The sequence below is a fragment of the Mustela putorius genome, unplaced genomic scaffold, assembly GCF_011764305.1.
Source record: "Mustela putorius furo isolate JIRA1106 unplaced genomic scaffold, ASM1176430v1.1 tig00003898_pilon_pilon_pilon, whole genome shotgun sequence".
Classification (NCBI taxonomy): domain Eukaryota; kingdom Metazoa; phylum Chordata; class Mammalia; order Carnivora; family Mustelidae; genus Mustela; species Mustela putorius.
The window spans coordinates 11,114,943-11,138,473 of record NW_025422047.1 but is presented as its reverse complement, the minus strand read 5'-3'; the positions used below and the strand labels follow the sequence as shown (position 1 = coordinate 11,138,473).

The following is a 23,531-nucleotide window of genomic DNA, read 5'->3' as shown; positions in this document are numbered from 1 at the left end:
CATTTACTAAGCTTTGTAAGTATACAGAGAACTCTAGTCCCAAGAGCTGGGTTCTGTACCCTCGAAAACTATCTCTTGGGAGTTAACACAAAATTTAAGTCCTCACAATAGTGATTTTATTAAATTAGTTGCTTTTATAAAACATTGCAGATGTCATAATTGTTAACATAACAATTTACCAAACTGTAGTCAACTGGTGCAGTTTGCTGAGCATGTTTTATAAAGGAAAGGAAATGCCAAAACCCTGTTAAAAGTTATTCCACTGCAGCCTAAGAGAACAAAGGAGAATTGTCACTTAAATCAGGGAAATAAAACAGGTAAAGAGCTTCCCTCCCCCATCTGAAGCACTCCATCCGTAGAACAGTCTGATAAATAGGAACTAGACAGTCTATGCATTCGAGAGATTCCACAAGTTGTAATGCAGTGCAATAATGGAGAGGTTTACCTTCTTCAGCTTCAAAGTTGGAGGGTCTGGTCATTTAATTTTTAAATACCAAGCTAGTGCTTTTCAGCTGTTGTATCTTCACTCTGAGATAAGCAGTCTTCTTCACAATGTATTTTTTTTAATATCCTCACGCTTAATTTTAAGACAAAGCAATTTTAATACTAGGTGCATACCACATGCCCTTGCCGCAAACTGCTTTTCTTGACAAGTTATGAAGTAGTTCAAGGAGGTATGGTTAAGGCTGTATTACTGAATGGTGCTGGTAAATACTACACAATTTTTGTCATGTTGCAACCTTTGTTTCCAATTCAGTGACTGCTGCTATGGAATCAGAGAGCAACAATGACAACATTATTAGGTTTTTGTGTTTTGTGTTTTTTTTTTTCTTTTTTAAACTATGATTTAGTAGCGACTGAGGTTCCCAATTTTAACCCCTTGGCAGCAAGATCCAAGTTCCCTCATTCGCACATTAGCACCTAAGTGTCAAGGGGTTAAATAACCAGCACAAAAGATACTGCACTTCTGATTGTAGCATTTGGCAGAACTGAAAGGAAAGGAAGTTGTGCTACATGTTGAAGGGATTGTGGGCAACAGAAAGAAGACACCAGGAGAAGAGAAAATGTCACATGAAGTCTTCATAGTCTTGTACATATCCTCCATCATAGCCACCGTAATCTGCCAGATCGTCTTTCATGGTAGCCTTTAATCCCCCTCCAGGGACCACACCTTTCTTCTTCTTTTTGGCTTTGCTTTGCTAAAGACAAAAGAGAGTGAATTTATGAGCCTACCTACTGGGAGTATCTTTTCTGGTACAGAAACCCTCAGATACCAAACAAAGCCTCTGGTACCAAAAAGCTTTAGTTCTCAAAAGGAGATCCCAGACCCTAACCCTGGGCAATTTCTATTAATTCCCAAAAGAAAACCATGAACGTGTCTGTAAACAAGAGGATGGTAAAGGCACTCACTCCTGCTCTGTTCCAACTTAAAGTTTTAGTTCAGGCTCCTACTACACTTGTTCAGAATATTATGCCTACATCCCCGTCCTCCTGGAATATGCATTTCCTCCACATGCTCGTTCTTACCTTTTCTTGCTTTTGTTTTTCACTGCAAAGCACAGTCAATGAATTGGTAATCTTTTTCAAGTCATCAATTTCCACTAAGGGGAAAAAAAAAGAATACCACATCTAATTTGGCCATGATTAACTTCAGTAACTTTGGAAAGCCTATGAATTTGTCCTGTTAAACGTAGGACGGTAAAGAATCATTCAGTCTATGGTTAGACCCACAAATCAGAACTACTTAAATTTCTTTATAATAACCTGTAATAACCAAGACACCATTGTTCAAAGAGAAAGGAAAAATGTCTTCAGAGCTCATAGTGCTCCCTACCATACTTCCTTACTCAATCTATGCACATGAATTGGGGGTGGGGGAACCATATAGAAGATTACCATGCCTTTTCACAACAAGTCCTCAAATGCGCAGTAAGGAGTGGCTAAATGAACGTGGAATGATTCTTAAAACTACAAATGACAACTCTCCACCCCTTGGAGTCTCCATTTTCAACCAGAGGAACTAGAATGAAAACAGTAGGCGCCTCAGAGACCTTAGTGTCCCACTGCAGACAAGCCTGTTTACAGGACAACACATCCTTCCATCCTTAGAGAAACAGCAAGCTGGAAACAGATACCAGTTTTCAGCTACCAAAAAAGTGTTTCAGTTTTCATTTGAGAGCACCTTCAAAAATAGGGGGGAAAAAAGTACATGCAAATAAAATACCAACCATGGGTACAGCACTGATCAAGTTCAGAACCTCCAGTGTGGTAAAGACTTCTCAAGGAAAACCCAGTTTCAAGTTCACTGTGTAGAATTCCTTTTTCTCAATCCCAACAGCAGCAAATACCAGCAAAAACAGTCCTTTCCACACTAGTGTCACTCCACCCCTGGTTTTTAACTCCCACACACCCTGCCTCTTAAATGTAGGACTTTCAGGGCATGGCACCATACCAATGGACCGAAACAATAGGGACCAGCTCTGTTGAGCAACTTAAACCAAGTCACAGGATTCCTTGTTTGTAAAAGGAAAAGACATTTGCTGTGGTCTCCCTCAGGTCTAAAATTCCATACGCTCAGGGATCATTTTCCCCAAAAGATACTTCCTTAGTCCCTTTAAGATATAATTAGATAAAAGAAGAAGCTAGTATTTTGTTAGCTGCTGGGTCAGCAAAGCTCAGATGTCCCTTTTGGGAAGCCATTTTAAAAACATGAAGAGGGCCGCCTCAAAAAACAAAATCACTCATGCTTTTTGCAGAACATTCCCAAGGTAACTTCTAAAAATCAATCCTACATTTATTATAGAATGCGAAAAAATAGTCAACCTCCATCCTCCTGAGTATGATGTGCCCTTCCTAAAATCCACCCACAAAGATAGAGATTAGAATTACTTACATGAAATACACACATCTCGAACTAAGGCTTCCAAAAAACTGGCATAATATAGTGACTTTTCATATTGTGTAATTTTATCTTTTAGTAACTTTCCAAACTCTGTGAAGTCATCTCTTGAAGATGGGTTCATTGCATCTATTCCATAAACAGTATTATTAACACCTGCAGGAGAAGAGGAAGCACTAAAAATATCAGAAAGGGTTTTTTTTTCACATTTATAAACCAACTAGATAGCTGAACTACCCTGTTACTTCATGCTAAAGCACAGGTTCTTAACATAGGTCCACTGAAGTCCTTGGACAGTGATCAGGAGGTATGTGAATTTGGATCAGAAAAAAATTTATAGCTTTATTTTCACTAACCTCTAATGTAGCATTTCCTTTCATTTTGATTATAGGCAACGATTCACAGTGATATTAGCAAAACCTGTTACCATTAAAAGATCAGGTATTTTCATATCACATTACAGGTGCAGTTATCCTGAAATAATGTTTTCAAATTATATTACTTAATTAGATCCGACACTGGCTCTTAGTTAATGCATTAATAAAGAAGCACATTCTTACTGTATCTCAAGTTATTTTAATATTTTGATACCTATTTCAGTAGGCTTCCTCACTAAGTAAAACCCTATGTATTTTGTTTTATGCATTTAAAAACATTTTAAGAACAAACCCATAGTCTTCAGCAGACCACCAAAGGAGTCCTTGGCACAAAAGGGATGTTCTTAAAGCATAGGTCTAAGAAGAGCGCACAGGAAAGTGCAGAGAGAAGGAAAATGCAAAAAAAAATTAAAGATGGTTCCTGTGAAAGTATCAGCTAACTAACTCCAGAGGCAAAGCAGGGGTAAACCATGTATTAAAACCCAAAGGAAAAATAAATCTGGCCTAAGAGAATTCTAGGCTAAGAGACAGTATATTCTAGATCCTCCTCAACAGTAAAGCGAATTAGTTATTAACAATATCAATGATTCAGTATTTCAGCATGAGAAACACAACATTAAAACCCTATTAACCAAATGATGCCTGTATGAATGCATACTTTTGCCTTTTAATCTATAATTGTGGTCCCATATTAGAATTTATGGGTACCAGGTAAACTCTTCTCTTTAATAAACATATGGGCGGCCTATTACCATCCTATGAAGACACTGGATAATAGCTGCATGCCCTCTGTAATGAGATGAGTGCAGTTAAAACATGCCAAGCACACACCAGAATACAGGAGCATCACAGCCACTCCTCAGAGATTGCCGGCAACTCATGGAGAGAAAAATCACACCTCCAGCAGAAAGGAGAAGGATCATTATAGCCTGCTTGATCCAGTTTTAAAAAGAGGAAGGGGGGGTAAAAATCAAGATAACTATATCCTTCTTAGCTCTAGGTTTCAATTTCAAAGTTATTTAATGTTTCAACATGATCTTCTACTCTGAAAAGTACTCAGTAGGTAACAACAATGAGCTTAAACAAAATGAGCGCTTTTATCTGTTTCTGTGGCCATGTTTCTTACTTTACCTTTTACCCCTAGCACTCTGAACTCAATGGGCACAAGACCCTAAAGTATCTTTTATCTCATGTACGAACCACAGTTGCAAGGGTGGCACAAAGAAATGGAAACCCTCCAAAGACAGGGCATGGTGAGTGTCAAGAAGGGTCACAGAAAGAAATGACTCTGAGCAAAGGCACAGCCCCATAGTCAGTTCAAAATTTAAACCTCAAAGTACAAGCCTCATATTTCATCCAAATTTCATCCAGTTGATAAATATATTTAAAGCAGTAGTATACTCTATTTGGATCTAATGACTTATCTTAATAATCTTTTACTTGATACTCAAAACAATTTTTCAAAAATCTGAACATGTATCTCACTCTACCTTAAGCAATGAAATCTCAAATATAAACATTAAAAACTACTTTCTAATATCTGGGCGCCTGGGTGGCTCAGTGGGTTAAAGCCTCTCCTTTCGGCTCAGGTCATGATCCCAGGGTCCTGGGATCGAGCCCCACATCAGGCTCTCTGCTTGGCAGGGAGCCTGCTTCTCCGTCTCTCTCTGCCTACTTGTGATCTCTGTCTGTCAAATAAATAAATAAAATCTTTAAAAAAAAAAAAACTACTTTCTAATATCTAAGCCAATATTATTATTTCAAAAAAGGATATACTTTCTAAATTTTAGTATTTGGTAACATTTCCACAGTATTCACCTGGAACTTCAATACTTCACTGCAATCACCAGCACTTACCAAAAGTTTCTTTTGCTAATTCAAGGTCTGATTCTTCCTGTAATTTCTTTAGTCGCAGTTTATCTGCTAATTGTTCTTCTGGTGTTAGCACTTTAGGTTCTTCAGGTTCTTCTAACTAAAATTAAGACAGAAAGGAAGTTTTAAAACAGCAGGCATTATGATGGACCAGTACACTTTTGTATTCTGTGAATTTTTTTTATAAACACATAAATAATAGCAAACACTTATAATGTGTTTACTGTATTTTAGGCATCCTTCTAGACACTTTAGATATTTCTTTTTAAGATTTATTTATTTGAGGGTGCCTGGGTGGCTCAGTGGGTTAAAGCCTCTGCCTTCAGGTCAGGTGATGATCCCAAGGTCCATGGATCGAGCCCCACATGGTGGTGGGGGGGGTCTCTGCTCAGCAGGGAGCCTGGTTCCCACTCTCTCTCTCTCTCTGCCTGCCTCTCTGCCCACTTGTGATCTCTGTCAAATAAATAAATAAAATCTTTTTAAAAAGATTTTATTTATTTGAGAAAGAACAAGCAAGCACGAGGGGCAAAGGGACAATCTCAAGCAGACTCCATGACGAGTGAGAGCCTGACATGGGGCTCAATCCCACGACTCTGAGATCACGACCTGAGCTGAAACCAAGAGACGGATGCTTAGCAACTGTGCCACCCAAGCACCCCAATACTTTAGATATTCTTATCCTGATTTTACATGAAATAAAATACTAGGTGCAGAGAGGTTAAGCAACCTGTCCATAGTAACAGAAGGTTAACACAGCTGGTAATGTGAGAGAATGGGTTTATTTCCAAAATAGCCTTTTGAAAAAATATGGAATTGAGACTATAGAAAAGGGAAAGACTGCACTTTCATATTCTTCTGCTAAAGACCAAATTTTGAAACAACCTTTCTAGAGCAACTTGGAAATATGTATGAAGTCTTAAAATACTTTTATATGACTTATATGGAATCAAATCCACTTCTAGTTATTTATCTTAAGAAACCAAAGATGCACACAAACATTTAGCCACAAGGAGGTCCAATGGAGCATTACTTATAATTTCAAATACATGTAGAGACAACCCAGATGTTCAACAACAGAAAAGTTAAATAAAGTATAGCACATCCATATGACAGATGACCCCCTGAATAACACAGGCTTGAACTGCATGGGTCCAATTAGTCACAAATTTTTTTTTAGTAAGTATAGCATATTAAATGCATTTTCTCTTTATGATTTTTTAAAAAGATTTATTTATTTATTTGAGAGAGAGAACAAGCAGGAGGGGCAGAAGGAGAGAGAATCTGAAGTACACTCAGTGCTCAGTGTGGAGCCCGACAGGGGGCTGGATCTCATAACCCCGAGATCATGACCTGAGCTGAAACCAAGAGTCCAGTCAGACACTTAACCAACTACACCACCCAGATGCCCCCTCTTTATGATGTAGTAACATCTTCTCCCCTCTAGTTTACTTTATTGTAAGAATACAGTACACAACCACAAAATTATGTGCTATTTACGTCAACAGTAAGCTATTAGTAGTTAAGTTTTGGGGGGGTCAAAAGTTGTATGTGGATTTTCAACTGTGCAGGGAGTCAGCACCCTTAACCCTCATATTGTTTGTTCAAAGGTCAACTGTACCATGCAGACATTAAAAAATGTTCTTTTTTCAATCAATCATAAAAAGAATTTATCTTTTCATATTGTTACTATTATAAAAGGGAGATTATCTGGCGCCTGGGTGGCTCAGCTGGTTAAGTGTCTGCCTTCATCTCAGGTGGGATGAGTTCCCTGTCCGGCTCCCCACTCAGTGGGGAGTCTTTCTCCCTCTTCCTCTGCTTCTCCCCTCTGCTCGTGTGCTTTCTCTCACATAAATGAATAAAATCTTAAAAAAAAAAAGTAACATATTATCATTTATTAACAAATTAAACACAGACAATAGAACTTATTGCTTATTTCCCAGTCCTAGTCCTCTGAGATGCTAGTTAATGGTTTGGTGAATATCATTTCTTTATACTATGATGTTTCCTAAAACAAATGCATTTTACTATAAGGGAAAATCTATGACAGTATTTACTGAAGTGGGAACAGAGCAGAGGGAGCTTGTGCCATTTGTGGTCATCCATGTCCGTGCAGTTTACAAAATTCTGATTCAGAAGTCCACTTCTTTAATACACAGGATTTTGTTTCTCATGAAGAAGATGAAATAAGAAACGTCATTATACCAAGGTAAAGAAATCTCACACTATTTCTCGGAAATTTCGTGACTTAACCATCTTCATACATCTGGACATCATTAAGTATTTCCTGCATCAAAACTGAACATATCTTTTTTTTTTTTTTTTTAAGATTTTATTTATTTATTTGACAGAGAGAGATCACCGTAGACAGAGAGGCAGGCAGAGAGAGAGAGAGGGAAGCAGGCTCCCTGCAAGCAGAGAGCCGGATGCAGGACTCGATCCCAGGACCCCGAGATCATAACCTGAGCCGAAGGCAGCAGCTCAACCCACTGAGCCACCCAGGTGCCCCAAAACTGAACATATCTTAACTCAATACTTGACCTAAGACAAACTATCTAAGGTTCCTTTATGTTGGAGACTAATACCAAGATACAAAAAAGAAGTATAGGGATGCTTGGATGGCTCTGTCGGTTAAGTCACCGCCTACGGCTCAGGTCATGACCGCGGGGTCCTGGGATCGAGTCCTGCATTGGGCTCCTAGCTCAGCATGGAAGCCTGCTTCACTCTCTACCTCTGCCAATGTTTGCGCTCTCTCTCTCCCTCTATCTGACAAATAAATAAATAAAATATTTTCAAAAAAAGCATAAATCTTAATTTCAATGACCAAGAAAGACCTAATCAAGATGGCTTCTTAGACTGAGTTATAAGATTCTATTTCTTGTTCTGATCATAGAAACACACCTGTGGATATATTTAGATACACAAATACAAATTATTAAAAAGTACCTAAAATGTTCCTAACTGGGGGATACAGGCACTCTCATACACTGTCACTGGCAAATGCAAACTGGTACAATGCCATACAGAGGGCAATCTGGGAACATTTATCAAGACCACAAGTATGATTTGCCCTTTGACCAAGCAATCTCTCATTTGGGAATTTATCCTGCAAATGTGACTACACCCATCAGAAATGACAAACACATATGGTTATTCATGGAAGTACTGTTAATCAAGTAAAGGACTAGGAGGGAAAAAAATCTAGCTGTCCCATCACTTAAAGACTGGTCAAATAAAATATGGTGCATTGAGGCAATGGAATACCATACAGCTACCAAAAAAAAAAAAAAAAAGGATGAATAAACCAAAAACTAATAAAAATGGTTTCTTATAGGAAGTGTCAGGGAACAGGATGAAGAGGATAGAATAAGAATGGATGTCTGAGGCTTTTCTAAGTGTACCATTTCGGTATAGTTTTGACTTCTGAACACATTTCATGTTTAAAGGATAAAGTTAAATTAAAAAGAAAAGAAAACCTTAAAAAGAGAAACAAAATGACTCTAAAATGTGTATCAAAATATACAGGGAAAATAATACTAATGACTTTAGAACCCAGGACCTAATTCTACATCCTTAGTAGGAAATATTCCAAGCCCAAAAGAACTGCAAGGAAATCCTAAACTTGATTCAGTAGCTTTACCTTGTTAGTATTACTAGTATTGTAGAAAAGCTAATAAAAATTATGTTAACCTTTTCAGAAACCAGTATTTTCAGAATAAGAGAAAACATCAATATGAACTAATGCTTATACACACAACACACACACACACACACACACACACACACACACTCTCATGTACATTTATTAATTTCCTAGCTTCACCCATAAGAAAGGGTCTAGAAAGCAAGGCCACCTCAGTGAGTCCTACTAGCAACTAGATTTGGCCACTTAATATCATTCCCAACAAAAGAACCATAAAAGTAGTAACTGATTCCAGGCCTAAAGAAGAGAGTTTACCAGGTGAGCCCAACACTTCTTACTGTCAGAAAGCAAGGAAGTTTTCAAAGATTCTGTCAAAAAGATGACGTTTCAACAACTTAAAGGCTTTCCTACTGGCTAAAGCTGGGACAATTTGAACATCAAAAAAATAATTACTATATCTGAGTAAAACAATGAATTTATAAAAAACCTATAGATCCACAATTTATTTTTATTTTTAAAAAGATTATTTATTTATTTATTTATTTGACAGATCACAAGTAGGCAGAGAGGGAGGCAGAGAGAGAGGAGGAAGCAGGCTCTCTGCTCAGGACCCTGGGTAGATCCACAAATTTACTCAAAAAGAAACTTGACAGGCGCCTGGGTGGCTCAGTTGGTTAAATGAACGCCTTCAGCTCAGGTCATGATCCTAGAGTCCTGGGATCAAGTCCCACATCGGGCTTCCTGCTCAGCAGGGAGTCTGCTTCTTCTCCCGCTTACCTCTTCTCTCATTCTCTCTCCCTTTCTCCCTCTCAAATAAATAAATAAAATCTTAAAAAAAAAAGAAGAAAAAGAAGAAGAAACCCACAAAAATCCCTCATTTTTCACCATCTGAAGTATTTTTACACACCCTCCTTAGTCTGAAAAATTGGTAATTAAAACAATTACGCTTTTACTCTTCCAGCAAAAACCATATCCAAAGTAACCAAACAACACGGTTTCTTACTTTTTCCTTCTTCGGGGAAGGGGGGGGAAAGCCAGCCAGTAATAAATGGAAGAGAAATCATAGGATGAGAAAAATCACTATTCTGCAATCCCTAATAACACTAGGCAACAATCATCACTAATACTAAACAAATGGGTGAGGGGCTAACGTCAAACTGGATTACTTGCAAGAATATGTAAGTTTATAACAGAAGGATGTTACCACCTTAACAGAGTGATCAATTTTAGCATCGCTAATAATAGGACAGACATTATGTGACTCCTGGTGTGATGTGATGCAATATGAAGCACACAGCATGACCTCTCAAGGATTCCAACTAAAAATGTTTAATCTGAATCCAATTCAACTTTTAGACTTACCTGCCAAGTTACAGGAAACTGACTATAATTAGACTATAAGCAATCAGACAAATCAAGAAGGTGGGATGTTTTATAAGACAACTGGGCTCCTCTCTTCAATAAGGCAATGTCATTTTAAAGAGAGAGAGACATTCCAGAGAGTTAGGATGTGTCATGTAATGCAAGGTCCTTGTCTGAACAAACCATACATAAAAGACATTTGGGGACAATCAGAAAAATGTATACAAACTGAATACTAGATGATGTTAAAAAATTACAGTTCATTTTATTAGGTATGTAATCATGTGAGAAATAGCTTTGCTCTTTCAGAGATGCATACTAAAGTAGTTCAAGATAAAATGCAAAATGTCTGTTCCGTACTTGATTACATTTTTTAAAAGAGATTTTATTTATTTGACAGAGTGAGACACAGCAAGGGAGGGAACACAAGAAGGGGGAGTGGAAGAGGGAGAAGCAGGCTTCCTACCAAGTAAGGAGCCCGATGCGGGGCTCAATCCCAGGACCCTGGGATCATGACCCAAGCTGAAGGCAGACACCCAATGACTGAGCCACCCAGATGCCCCTTGATTACATTTTAATAACAAAAAGAGTTCATGAGGCAAATATGGCAAATATCAGCAACTGTTAAACTTAGGTGACACATACGATTATTCACTTTCTCTATTTCTATGTTTGAAATTTTTCTGAATGAAAAGCCAAGAAAAAAATAAAAAACTCTATAATCTGATATGAAAAGATTAAATACATTAAATGATACATTAAATAAAGTAAGGTGAAAACTATAAAAATTTTAAAAAACTTAAGAAAAGCACAGAATAATGGGGTGGCTGGGTGATGGGCACTGGGGATGGAATGTCCTATAGTGAGCACTGTGAAATGTGTTAAGACTGATGAATCAGGTGGTGCCTGGGTGGCTCAGTGGGTTAAGCCCCTGCCTTCGGCTCAGGTCATGATCTCAGGGTCCTGGGATCGAGCCCTGCGTCGGGCTCTCTGCTGAGCGGGGAGCCTGCTTCCTCCTTCCTCCTCTCTCTCTGCCTGCTTGTGATCTCTCTCTTTCAAATAAATAAATAAAATCTTTAAAAAAAAAAAAAAAAAGACTGATGAATCAGACCTGTACCCCTGGAACAAAGCAAGTAATAAGAATATATAGGAATATCCAAATACATAAAGATACCTCAGTGATGTAAGAAACCAGTAATTCACTTAAGGGATAGAGGGAGAAAAATAGGATAAATAAATAAAGATTGGGAGTTGTTCTTACCATTGTTTTTTTAACCATGTAAATGTATTTTCTATTTAAAAAATTAATATATCCTCTAAATAATCAGAAACAAAAACACCATATGGTACATGGCAGAGAAATGGATACATTCTGTATTTCACTCAATATGTACACAACAAATAAAGACTAATTACAACTAGTAAGAACTGATTGTGGTACACAATCATGACTGTCCCAAATGTTTGTGCAAACTTAAAAAGCATTCTAATATATAAAACTTCTGGGTTAGCTTTTTGCAAAACCCACAAATTCAGTTTGGGGATTCACTTACCTGACAGTGTCCATTAACAGTCTTTACAAAGCCCTTCAGATTGCCAGGTAATATTTGCTGTCTGTTAAGACACTGTACCACTACTGATGTGAGAATTCTGTATTGCAGGAAATGAATGGTACTTACCCTCTTTTTAATTTCTTCTTGCCTTTTCTTCTGTTGCCGTTCTTTCTCTTTTATTTTCTCTGCTATTTTTTTCTTTTCTGAAACTTTTACTTCTGAAAGAAATGTTTTAATCAGTTACCCTGAATATTTTCCAGTTTATGGATGAGACAGACATATAACAGTTGTATACTTCAAGAGACCAACTTCTCCCAGTTCGTGATTTACAGGCAAATAAGAATGGGAAAGTTCTGGGACTCTTCCTTTCTCCTCTCTGATCTAATCCCTAAGGCCCAAACACCTCCCTTCATATTTCTCCAGCACTTTCAGCAGGATTTAGATCATTAAAACATGAGGCCACACCCTCTACTCTTTCCTAACAGCAGCACTCAAACAGAAAGCAGCAGGCAGGATCCAATCTGATTATGATTTGAGGGAGAGAAGAAATGGGAGAAGAGAATAAAGGGAGAACAGAAGGATGTTTGGGTTTCTTAACACCAAAATTTTCAGTTTTGTGACCATTCCATCGTGTATCTTAATATAAGCACTAAACGCTCACCAAGATTGAAAACCAAAAATGAAGGAACCCCAGTGGCTCACCTGGTTTTACTTCTGCTTCCTCTTTTTTTTCATCATCATCATCATCCCAGTTATCCTAAAGAAAAGGACCTCTATTAATAATTCTCGCATGTTTACTTTTTTCCGTGTGCACCTTATTATCAACTTTTCTAACTCCACGGAAACAAGCTTATTAGAATTTTTTTTGGTATTGCATTAAAATTATAAATTAATGTCGGAAGAACAGACATCATAATGCTGAGCTACCCTAGCCAAGGAAAAGGTCTGTCTTTCCATTTGTTCAAGTTTACTTAAAGTTTCTCTCTTAGGGGTGCGTGGAAGGGTCATGATCCCAGGGTCAAGCTCTGGGTCAGCAGGCTCCCTGCTCAGTGGGGAGCCTCCTTCTCCCTCTCCCCACTCCCTTGCCCATGCTTTCTGTCTCAAATAAATAAATCTTTAAAAAAAATAAAGTTTCTCTCTTAGAAGATTTGTGAATTTCTCTTTAGGTACATTCTTAAGAATTTCTGCGTTCCTACTGTAAATACGGGTTTTTTCCCTTTATGTCCTCTAACTGGTTATTATTTGTATATATGATTGACTTTTATATGTTAATTTTATATTTGAATTTTTTAAAATTCATTTATCACTTTTCATTGATTCCCTAGGGTTTTCCAAGTGTACCACATATCATCTGCAAATGAGAATAGCTTTACTTCTTTACCAGTTCTTTTTTTTAAAGACATTTATTTATTAGAGAGAGAGAGAGAGCAGGGGTAGGGGAGAGAGAAAGAGTCTCAAGCAGACTCCCACTGAGCACAGAGCCTAAAGCCCCAGATTGCATGACCCAGAGATCATAAGCTGAGCTGTAACAAGACTTTGACACTCAACCGACTGGGCCACCCAGATGTTCTACTTCTTTACCAATTCTTATGCCTCTACAACTGATTTCTCCAATTATACTCACTAAACCTCTTGTACACTGTGAATGGTAGCAGCGATAATGATGATTACCTTCTTCTCTTATGGAAATACCTCTAGTGTTTCCCCATGAAGTATATGCACCCCACTGTATTTATGCAGTAAATTACATTTATCAATCTTTTCTTGCCTGTGGATTTCAAGCCAGCTTCTTCTAGAATATATACACTTTTATTGTTTTTCAACAAGATCTCTGGTCCATGTAGAGTTTTTTCTCTTGTGTGGTATGAAGTATGGATCTTATCTATTTCCAAATGGTTACCCAACTGTCACAGCTTCGGTTATTAAAAAGTCCACCTGAAGGTGCCTAGGTGGCTCGGTGGGTTAAGCCTTTGGCTCAGGTCATGGTCTCAGGGTCCTGGTATTGGGCCCCACATCGGGTTCTCTGCTTGGCAGGGAGCCTGCTTCCCCCTCTCTCTCTGCCTACTTGTGATCTCTCTGTCAAATTAATAAATAAAATCTTAAAAAAAAAAAAAAAAGAAGTCCACCCAAGTCCAGTGATTTGCCATGTAGTAAATTTTCACAGGTACTTGGTCTATTTCTGCTTTCTATCCCATCCGGCTATTTTCTCTTCATGCCCCAATAACATACTGCTTCCCCTACTATAATTATAGTATGTTTTTATATAGGCCAGGGCTAGTCCCTCCCTTATAGATTCTCAGGCTTTTTAGTATTTTCCTAGCCATTCTTGCATATTTGTTTTTCCGTATTAACTTTTGTATCATCTTGTCTAATTCTATAAAAAACCTTCCCTGTTAACAAAATACAAGGTAACCAAGCCAGAACTACTTCTCTTAAAGTAATTTGCAGCTGTTTTAAATAAAAAACTGAAAGGACTTTATATTTCTTACTTTCTCAAATGCAGTGGTTCCGGGTGCCTGGGTTAAAGCCTCTGCCTTTGACTCAGGTCATGATCCTAGGGTCCTGGGATCGAGCCCCGCATCGGGCTGTCTGCTCAGTGGGAAGCCTGCTTCCCTCCCTCCCTCTCTCTGCCTGCCTCTCTGCCTACTTGTGATCTCTGTCAAATAAATAAATAAAATCTTAAAAAAAAAATTAAATCAAATGCAGTGTTCAATTATTTCAAGTATTCCATTCAACACAACCCTGATTAATGAATTAAATCCATATAATATTTAAACCCAATATTTAAAAGCAGTCAAGAGCTAATCAATAGCTTCTTGAACCCACTCCCTAACTTGGGTGGGACACTTTAAGGTGGATCTATAGTCTTGTCTTTTCTACACCTAACAGAGCCCCTAAATATAAACTGATTACCAAACAATTTTCCAAAGGCTCCACAGATTTTGAATGCTTAAATTTAATAGGGGCAGACACAGCCTTGTATTTAGATAGGGCTTTCATCTACAGGTAGCCTGGCCACTGTCTCAGCAACTACCATTTGAATGTAAATGACATGCCATTTGAAGCTGAACCACAGGATTGCAGATGCAAAGCAAGAGGCCCTGATGTGACTGGAGGATACAGAGGGTGACTAATGTGCGCCTATGACACCAAGCTTGTGTTTTATAACAAGACAGGTCATAATCTGAGTCAGTCTAGGTATTTAAACTAACCAAGCCTTGATTTTAATAAAAATCCACCAAAGAACTAAAAAATCCCAGTTAAGACTGCCATGTGTTCTACAAGCAGAGTAGAAAGAAATTTATAGAAAAGTAAAATATTCTGGGATGCCTGGGGGCTCAGTTGGTTAAGAGTTTGCCTTTGGGGGCGCCTGGGTGGCTCAGTGGATTAAGCCGCTGCCTTCGGCTCAGGTCATGATCTCAGGGTCCTGGGATCGAGTCCCGCATCGGGCTCTCTGCTCAGCATGGAGCTTGCTTCCCTCTCTCTCTCTCTCTGGCTGCCTCTCTGTCTACTTGTGATTTCTCTCTGTCAAATAAATAAATCTAAAAAAAAAAAAAAAAAAGAGTTTGCCTTTGGCTCACGTCATGATCCTAGGGTCCTGGGATAGAGTCCTGCATCAGGCTCAGTTAGTCAGTGGGGATTGTGCTTCTCCCTCTACCTGTCACTCCCCCTGCTTGTGTTCTCTCTCTCTGACAATAAATAAAATCTTTAAAAAAAATTTAAAAAAAAATTTTCATAATCACCTTACCCTGGCAATTTAACTTACAGTTCAAGGTTAACAGACTGAAAGCAAACCTTCTTGTACTGTTTGGACATCTAAGATACATCAGTTAGAAATTAGACAGCAAATGTTTATATAATTTCACTGGTTTGCTTAAGTGCTTGTTATCAAACACCACAGTACAAAAGTAACCCTAGAGCTAAAAATAAAAATTAACCACCAAGAGTTTTTTTGTTGTTTTAATCTTCACAGAATATAGAAAGCTGGGTCTGAGTGGGTCTTCAGACAGGAAGACCATTTGCTGACTTCAAAGAGGTACATACTCACCTCTCTCTACTAATAACAGTGATGATGATGATGATAAAGCATTTATCAAGTGCTTACTTTTTCACCAGGTACTGTGCAAAGGGCCTTACCTGTAGTAACAGTTAACCCTAACAAAAGTTCTGTAAATAAGGTAGTGCTATCCCTATTTTATAGATAAGACCACACCTTCATCCCTGTTCCTGGTTTCCCCATCAAAGCATAAACCTTATTCCAGATGTTCAAGTTAAACTGTCCCATCAGTGTAGACATAATGAGGCTACCCGGGATTCTACCGCAGAATGGATTTTAGAAGCTAAAGCAGTGGTTCCTACAGAGTCCTGGGAACAGCTATGGCACCTGCTTCTACATTCATAAAAGAACCATGAAAGCAAGCCTTGCCTGTCACCCTGACCCCAGAGTACTCAAATCTGCCCTAAAGTTTCTACCACACCGTGGACAGTCCCTAAAGAAGGGAGCATAATGATGTTAACAAAAAGACTAGTCACCCTTCCAAAGAGAGTAATCCCAAAAGCAGGTTAGGCAGTTTTCCCCATGAATTTAAAGTTTTTGTTTTCTTAGTTATAAAATTTGCCAAGTGCCCAGAAAGTACATGTAAGGTAGAATGTCAAATCTGCTCAATTTTCTATAAACACTAAGACTTTGTAAATCCTGACAATAACTTCAGATAAAATTCAAAAAAAGTTCTTCGAGAAACAACTAAAATTAACACATTTGAGTAGCAATTAAATCTGTATTTTAGTAAGCTCTAAATGGCTATTTGGCTCCAGAGACTACCTGTCAATAACCAAGTGAATTCCTTACCCAATTATTTTTTGTAGGTAATAAATCTGCTAAATATAATATTCAATTTGTCTTTAAAACAATCATCCAGGGGCGCCTGGGTGGCTGAGTCGGTTAACGCCTCTGTCTTCGGCTCAGGTCATGATCTCAGGTCCTGGGATAGAGCCCCACATCAGGCTCTCTGCTCAGCAGGGAGCCTGCTACCTCCTCTCTCTCTCTGCCTGCCCCTCTACCTACTTATGATCATCTCTGTCTGTCAAATAAATAAATTTTTTAAAAAATCTTTAAAAAAAAAAAACAATCATCCAGGTTGCTCTTGTGAAATGGCTAGCTTCCTTAAAACAGAGGCGGTTTATAAACTACTCACCTATACTCTTCTACAATACACATCCAACATCATGTGAGCCATTTCTCTGAAAGAGCTGACTGCTTTTCAAGTTTAAAACCTGCTACCGGGGGCACGTGGGTGACTCAGTCCTTAAGCATCTGCTTTCTGCTCAGGTCATGATCCCAGGGTCCTGGGATAGAACCCCACCCCCCATCATGTCCCTGCTCGGTGGGAAGCCTGCTTCTCCTTCTCCCACTCCTCTAGCTTGTGTTCCCTCTCTCTCTCTAATAAATAAATAAACAAACAAATAAATAAATACAATCTTTAAAACAACAACAAAACCAAAATCTGCTTCCCAACTGAACAGGACTAGAAATGAAAATAAAACAAAAATTTTAAATCCTGCTTTTTAAAAATTCCTTATAATATAGCCAGTAGTTGGCTAATCTGTCATTTTTATAATGTACAACTACAGAATGTCACATGCAGTAAGAGAACACGTTTACGGCTGAAAATGCTTTCCAACTTAAGCAAGATATATTTATAGATCATCAAACAGAAGTAGCTACAAAGGAAGGTAAAATTCTTTTGCCCCACAAGAATCCATTAATTAACACATACTCCTTTACTTTTCTTTAAGTAGTTTGGTTTAGGTAAAGAATAACCTTTTGCAGGAAAAGAGCCTTTCAGTGATGTTCTGTAAGCTGTACTGCCGTGCTCTAAGAGGCCCCAGAACTCTGTAACAGGCTTCTGGCAAGGGTAGACTTTCCAGAGAAGTTCAGTTTTTAGAAGAAGCCCAGGGGTGCCTGGGTGGCTCAGTGGGTTAAGGCCTCTGCCTTTGGCTCAGGTCATGATCCCAGGGTCCTGGGAGGGAGCCCTGAACGAGGCTCTCTGCTCAGCGGGGAGCCTGCTTCCCTGCCTTCTCTCTCTGCCTACTTGTGATCTGTCAAATAAATAAGTAAAAATCTTTTAAAACGTAAAATAAAAGAAGCCCAAATGTTATTCCATCATCTCAGAAATATGTTGGCTTCTGGAAGCCAAGGTACCTGCCTCAATAAATTCTACTTCATTTAATTCAATTCATTACATTTTTAACATCTTACTATGTATTATGGCTCAGCACTCAGTTGAATTCCACCTCAATGCCTACCTGTCTCATATCTGGAACTCTCATTAATCAATTCTACTTTAAATGCTTGGCTAAAGCAAGATCAAGTTACTGAACAATAAACAAATGGCTTATTTATTTTCAGTCATCCAGTATGATAAACACATCAGGTAAATATTTTCCAGTAACAAACATGCTATCTAACTAAAAACTTACTAGTTTATAAAAACTACCAGGGAACTGAAATGATGTAACTGAGATTTAGCTCAAAATAATCTGGTTAGGAGAGAACAGTAAGTGGAGAGACAGAAAAAATAAGATCATTCATGGGTTTATTAAACTTCTCTTTACCTCTTTTTATGCTTGGATTTTTTCATAAGAAATTACACACACTTCAAGATACCATTTCCTGGCAAAATACCCACCTTCTGAGTATTTTCCAATAATCTCCCATTTCTCTGAAGTAGAGAGAACAGCTATTTCCAGTTTTTGAAAAAAATGTCCTTACTCTGGTAAATTTAAGCTATTGAGCGGAGAGGATCCTAAAAGATGGCTGAATGGGTAGGATGAGACAGGCAGTTTTCAACTAAGTCCATTCTCAGATCTTTATAAAAAAATTCTATAATAGCATTACAGGAGCAAATGCCAGAGATGTTTGAACACAGCCAGAAGTCTCCTCAAAACAATTCTACACACCTTAAATAAATTCAAGTTTTAATCTGTTCTATATTGAAATGCTTTGAAACTAGTAAAACAGAGTAAAAGTTGTGACTGCCTTCTTAGTCAACCCATCCTGCACATCACTCCAGCAATGGGGAAGGAGTGTTGTGATAATATGCTAAGTGAACAATCTGTCCCACTACCTCTGCATAACATCAGGACAGTAAGAAATGTAAAATAAAGCAAATATTAACAGGAGAGTATGTTTGCCAGTTCTCATCTTTCTTTTTTCCTTTTTTTTTTCTTAAAGGATTTAAGTAATTTCTACAACCAACATGGGGCTCAAACTTATAACCCTAAGTTAAAGAGTTGCATGTTCTGCCCACTAAGCCAGCCAGGGGCCCCTAGTTCTCATCTTTTTTTTTTTTTTTTTTTTAAGATTTTATTTATTTATTTGATAGACAGAGATCACAAGTAGGCAGAGAGGCAGGCAGAAAGAGAGGAGGAAGCAGGCTCGGCTCGATCCCAAGACCCTGAGATCATGACCTCAGTCAAAGGCAAGAGGCTTAACCCTCGAGCCACCCAGGTGCCCCAGTTTTCATCTTTTTAACTGGGAAGAAGCATAGGCTTCTCTCCTCATAAATATTAACAATTCTATGGTTTCACCTAAATACAATTCTGTCAATACCAGACACCTATTTGAGAAGTCAAGGGCAGCAAAATGTTATAATGTCTACTGAAAGACAGTAAACTACTGAAGCAAATTACTGTAACAAAGACCTCAGTTTTCTTTTCATTTCTCAGGACATTACAAATGACATTAAATCTATATCATTAAAGGTTAAACACTAGATGATGACATAAACTAAAGAACTTATTCTGTTTCTGCATATTTTACCTTTGAAGACTTTTAAAAAATTCATACACTGTACACTTAAAGGTTATGAGTATTTGAGCTCATGAAAAGTAAGCTTTGTGTCCGCATCCTTAACTAAAGAATTAAGTACTAAAACACTATAATTCAGAAACTTGGTATTATTATCATCCAAAGTGACAAAATTGAACTCTAGATTGGCAATCTTTAAGTAAGCAAAAACTTGCTTGATAACCAAAGTCATCCCATTCTCAGTAAAATTCTGAGTAAATAGCTACTGTGGAGAGAACTTACTACTGAGTAAATAGCCATTATGGAGAGAAGTTAGCTCAGGAAATCACAAAATGTGGCACAAAATAAACCCCCAGATACCAGATCTAACCAGCGTATTTTCCTTTAGCCAGAAAAATTAGTTTCTTTTCAAGACTGCATCTTGAAGAGAGTATTAACATTTATGGAGTGCCTCCCAAGTACTAGGTAATTCTGCTAACGCTAGACATATTAAAACATTTAAAGTGTAAAACAGGGGCACCTGGGTGGCTGAGTGGGTTAAAGCCTCTCCCTTTGGCTCAGGTCATTATCCCAGGGTCCTAGGATCAAGCCCTGCATCAGGATCTCTGCTCAACAGGGAGCCTGCTTCCCACCCCCACTCTGCCTTCCTCTGCCTACTTGTGATCTCTGTCAAGTAAATAAATACAGTCTTTATTTTTTTTCATTTTTTTAAAAAAGATTTTATTTATTTATCTGACAGACAAAGATCACAAGTAGACAGAGTGGCAAGCAGAGAGAGAGGAAGGGAAGCAGGCTCCCTGCTGAGCAGAGAGCCAGACACGGGGCTGGATCCCAGGACCCTGGGATCATGACCTGAGCCGAAGGCAGAGGCTTTAACCCACTGAGCCACCCAGGCGCCCCTAAATACAGTCTTTAAAAATAAATAAATAAAATAAAGTGTAAAACAAGGGCACCTGGGTGGCTGAGTTGGTGTTGGACTCAATTTCGGCTCAGGTCGTGATCTCGGGTTCATGAGATCAAGCCCCACCTCAGGCCCCACACTAGGCGTGGATAGCTTGCTTAAGATTTTCTCTCCCTTCCCCCTAGCCTAAATAAATAAATAAGCAAAACAACCCCGTGAAGTTTTCTCCTATAATGAAAATTTAGATTAGGACACTAAAAGGAAAGATTAAAAAACATGTTTATGACCAAGAACACAGAAAATGTCCAGGCAGTAATATACACCCAGGTTGGTCTGATTGCAAAGCCCAGGAATCAAATTATTCTTTGAATACCATAACCTGGGAATCTTGAAGAAATTCAAAAGAAATAAACCAACATTTCAACTCAGAAATAAGATGGACAAGTTCAGTTTTTCTCCAAGATCCAACTTCAATGTTTATGTAAAAGCAATAAGATACCTGCATAAAAGAAAGAATCTGCACTGAAAGAGTGAGCGGACAAGATGACCTTTATGGTCTCTTAAAACCTGTAAATCTCTTAGTTCCAAGTGTTCAGAATTAAATTTATCAGGACTGGACACCCTTGAGATCCAGTAATCTCTGGCAGGCTACTTCACGGTATCACTTCAGACTACTCCATTCAGACTTCATTTTCTAGTACTTCTTTCCTTATTTCTCTAATATTTTCTTTTCATTTGCTAAAGTATTCCTAATTTCCAGAACAGATGTCCTAATAGCTGCATCCAGTAAGAATACAAAAAGTGAAAGGACAAATTTGAACTGAAGGCTCAAAACATAAAGTCCACTACAATATAAGGAGGTAACTAATATCTTGCAATGAGACTGATACATAGTTCATTCCCATGTTTATACAACATGGAAATGGACCCTCTAAGTATCTTCACAAGAGTACTACTCATTTATTAATCCCAATGTCTGCAAAGCTCACATTATTTCTGAACCTCAAGCTGTTCCATAAATTGGACATCCACCTCATCAGACTCAGAAGAAAAAGGTAAAATCCAAACAAAAGTAGTAATAAGTTCATAGTGATTATCTAGCTTAAATTTTTTCAACCCAAGAAGGACTTAATAGGGTTTCCCAATATGTACTGAAGTGTAGAAGTTAGGAAAGTAAAACGTCCAGTACGCCATTTAAGCCAAGAAAAACCATTTTCTCAATTCATACAAAACTTTATCTGCACAAATATAAAAGATTTTGAGAGCTCTGTTAATAAGAATCTTTTTTTTTTTTTAAAGATTTTATTTATTTATTTATTTGTCAGGCATAGAGGGAGAGTGAGCGAGTGAGCACAGGCAGACAGAGGCAGAGGGAGAAGCAGGCTCCCTGCCGAGCAAGGAGCCCGATGCGGGACTCGATCCCAGGACGCTGGGATCATGACCTGAGCCGAAGGCAGCCGCTTAACCAACTGAGCCACCCAGGCGTCCCAATAAGAATCTTTTAACATTTTGGTCTTGAAAGGTTTGTTAGCTACTTATAAAAATGAACACACTAATAATACTGTCATCTGAAGCCATTTGATGAGTCCCCAGGAGTCTTCAAAAACAAAACGACAAAGGTAATTCTGGTTCAGATCAACAAGGCACGGGAGAAAAAAACTGGCCCCTTCGTCTACTCCAACCAATATTTTCTTAGGCATCTTTCGTATGTAGACAAATAACTCACTCTGTCAACTGTCCGTTTTCCAGATCACTGTGTGGACTACCTAGGTTTCTGACCACTAGCCGCTGACTATTTTAGTACTCGTTCATCTTTTTACCACAGGGTGGGGATGGGAAGCCTAAAGTTATTTCACTTCACTGCTTCTATTTGTCTTGTGTTTAAAAAAAAAAAAAAAAAAAAAAAAAAGACTGAAATTAAACCACAGTATTTCATTCATCTAACTACTTGAACAAACTCTACAAATGGGCTTTCGGAAAAAAAATGAGTTACTGCCCCTAGGGAGGCCTGAGCTCAACAAGGCAGGTGGGTTCCAATACTTTCCATATGGGAGAAACCATGGGGCTCAATCCCCAACTTCCCAGATCCTTTTGGCGAGCGCCTCCAGCCCATGAAGTTTGCACGTGGACCGGGCCCTTCCGCGGCTGTCACCTCCCGTCGCCAGTTGGCGGGTGGGATCCAGGCCTGGGTGCAGACCCTTAAAGTAACGCTGGGGCCGGGGCCACCACCGCCCTCGCCAATGAGTCCAAAAGGCCACGCCGCTCGACTCCGGCCCATATGGCCGGCGAGCAGAGGAGAGAAGGGCACCGGGGAACCCTACGCTCGCGTCTGGACCCAGAGCCCGCAGGCCCGGGCGGCGCCCCTGGGCCCAGAGTCCACCCGCCCGCCCGTTGGCGGGCATCCCCGCCCGCGACAGCGCCAGTCCACTCCCGCGCTGCCCGGAGCCCCGGCCCGCACCCACCTTGACGTCCTCGTCCTCGTCCTCGCCTTCCCAGCGGTCCCCGCCGGCAGTGCCGCCGCCCCCCACCTTCCGCACCGGGTCTTCCACGGAGAACGTGTCGGCGTCTACGGAAGAGAGCGAGCCGCGTTAGTGCCTGCTTCGGCTTGAGGCCGGCGCCGGCCCAGGCCCTGGCCCCATAACTTCTCCTCACCCCAAGAATCAGAGTCCCCCGCCGCTGCCGCCGCCATCTCGAACCGGGCGTGAGCGTGTGTGAGGGGAGAGCTAGCGAGGAGTTAGCGCGGCGGAGGTGAGTCACTGGCTTTGCTCTCGTTTGCCGGCGCGGGGCAGGCTGGGACCGTGGCTGACTGTGCGCCGCGGCCCAGGCCCCGCCCCCTCAGAGTGCTGCGGCGGCAGCGGCGGCGGAGGCGGCGGAGGCGGCGGAGGCGGCGGAGGCGGCGGAGGCGGCGGAGGCGGCGGAGGCGGCGGAGGCGGCGGAGGCGGCGGAGGCGGCGGAGGCGGCGGAGGCGGCGGAGGCGGCGGAGGCGGCGGAGGCGGCGGAGGCGGCGGAGCGACGCGCGCGCGGGCGACAGCGGGGCGTAGAATGCGATCGCCGGCGCGGGAGTTGGGCGGGCGGGTGAGATCGAGCGTACAATACTCCGTGGCATGGAGGTAGTGG

General features: G+C 39.8%; 1 protein-coding gene across 1 annotated transcript; it reads right to left on the bottom strand.

The window, feature by feature from the left end:
• Positions 1 to 93: 93 nt before the first annotated feature.
• On the bottom strand, positions 94 to 23,230 carry EIF3J (eukaryotic translation initiation factor 3 subunit J). Its single transcript, XM_045067893.1, has 8 exons — positions 23,067 to 23,230; positions 22,877 to 22,980; positions 12,406 to 12,460; positions 11,830 to 11,921; positions 5,134 to 5,248; positions 2,894 to 3,055; positions 1,528 to 1,601; positions 94 to 1,199 (listed from the first exon to the last, which is right to left on the bottom strand). The coding sequence occupies exons 1-8, from the start codon at positions 23,101 to 23,103 to the stop codon at positions 1,068 to 1,070; spliced, it is 771 nt and encodes a 256-aa protein (XP_044923828.1). The 5' UTR covers positions 23,104 to 23,230; the 3' UTR covers positions 94 to 1,067.
• Positions 23,231 to 23,531: the final 301 nt, after the last annotated feature.

Bases quoted from the DNA above. Each gene is read 5' to 3' on its own strand.
- EIF3J (XM_045067893.1), bottom strand. From the start codon at position 23,103: ATGGCGGCGGCAGCGGCGGGGGACTCTGATTCTTGGG. The intron at 1,602-2,893 runs GTAAGTAATTCT...TTTTCCCCTTAG, and splicing joins TCGAGATGTGTGTATTTCAT to TGGAAATTGATGACTTGAAA. The intron at 1,200-1,527 runs GTAAGAACGAGC...TTTTGTCTTTAG, and splicing joins AAAAACAAAAGCAAGAAAAG to CAAAGCAAAGCCAAAAAGAA.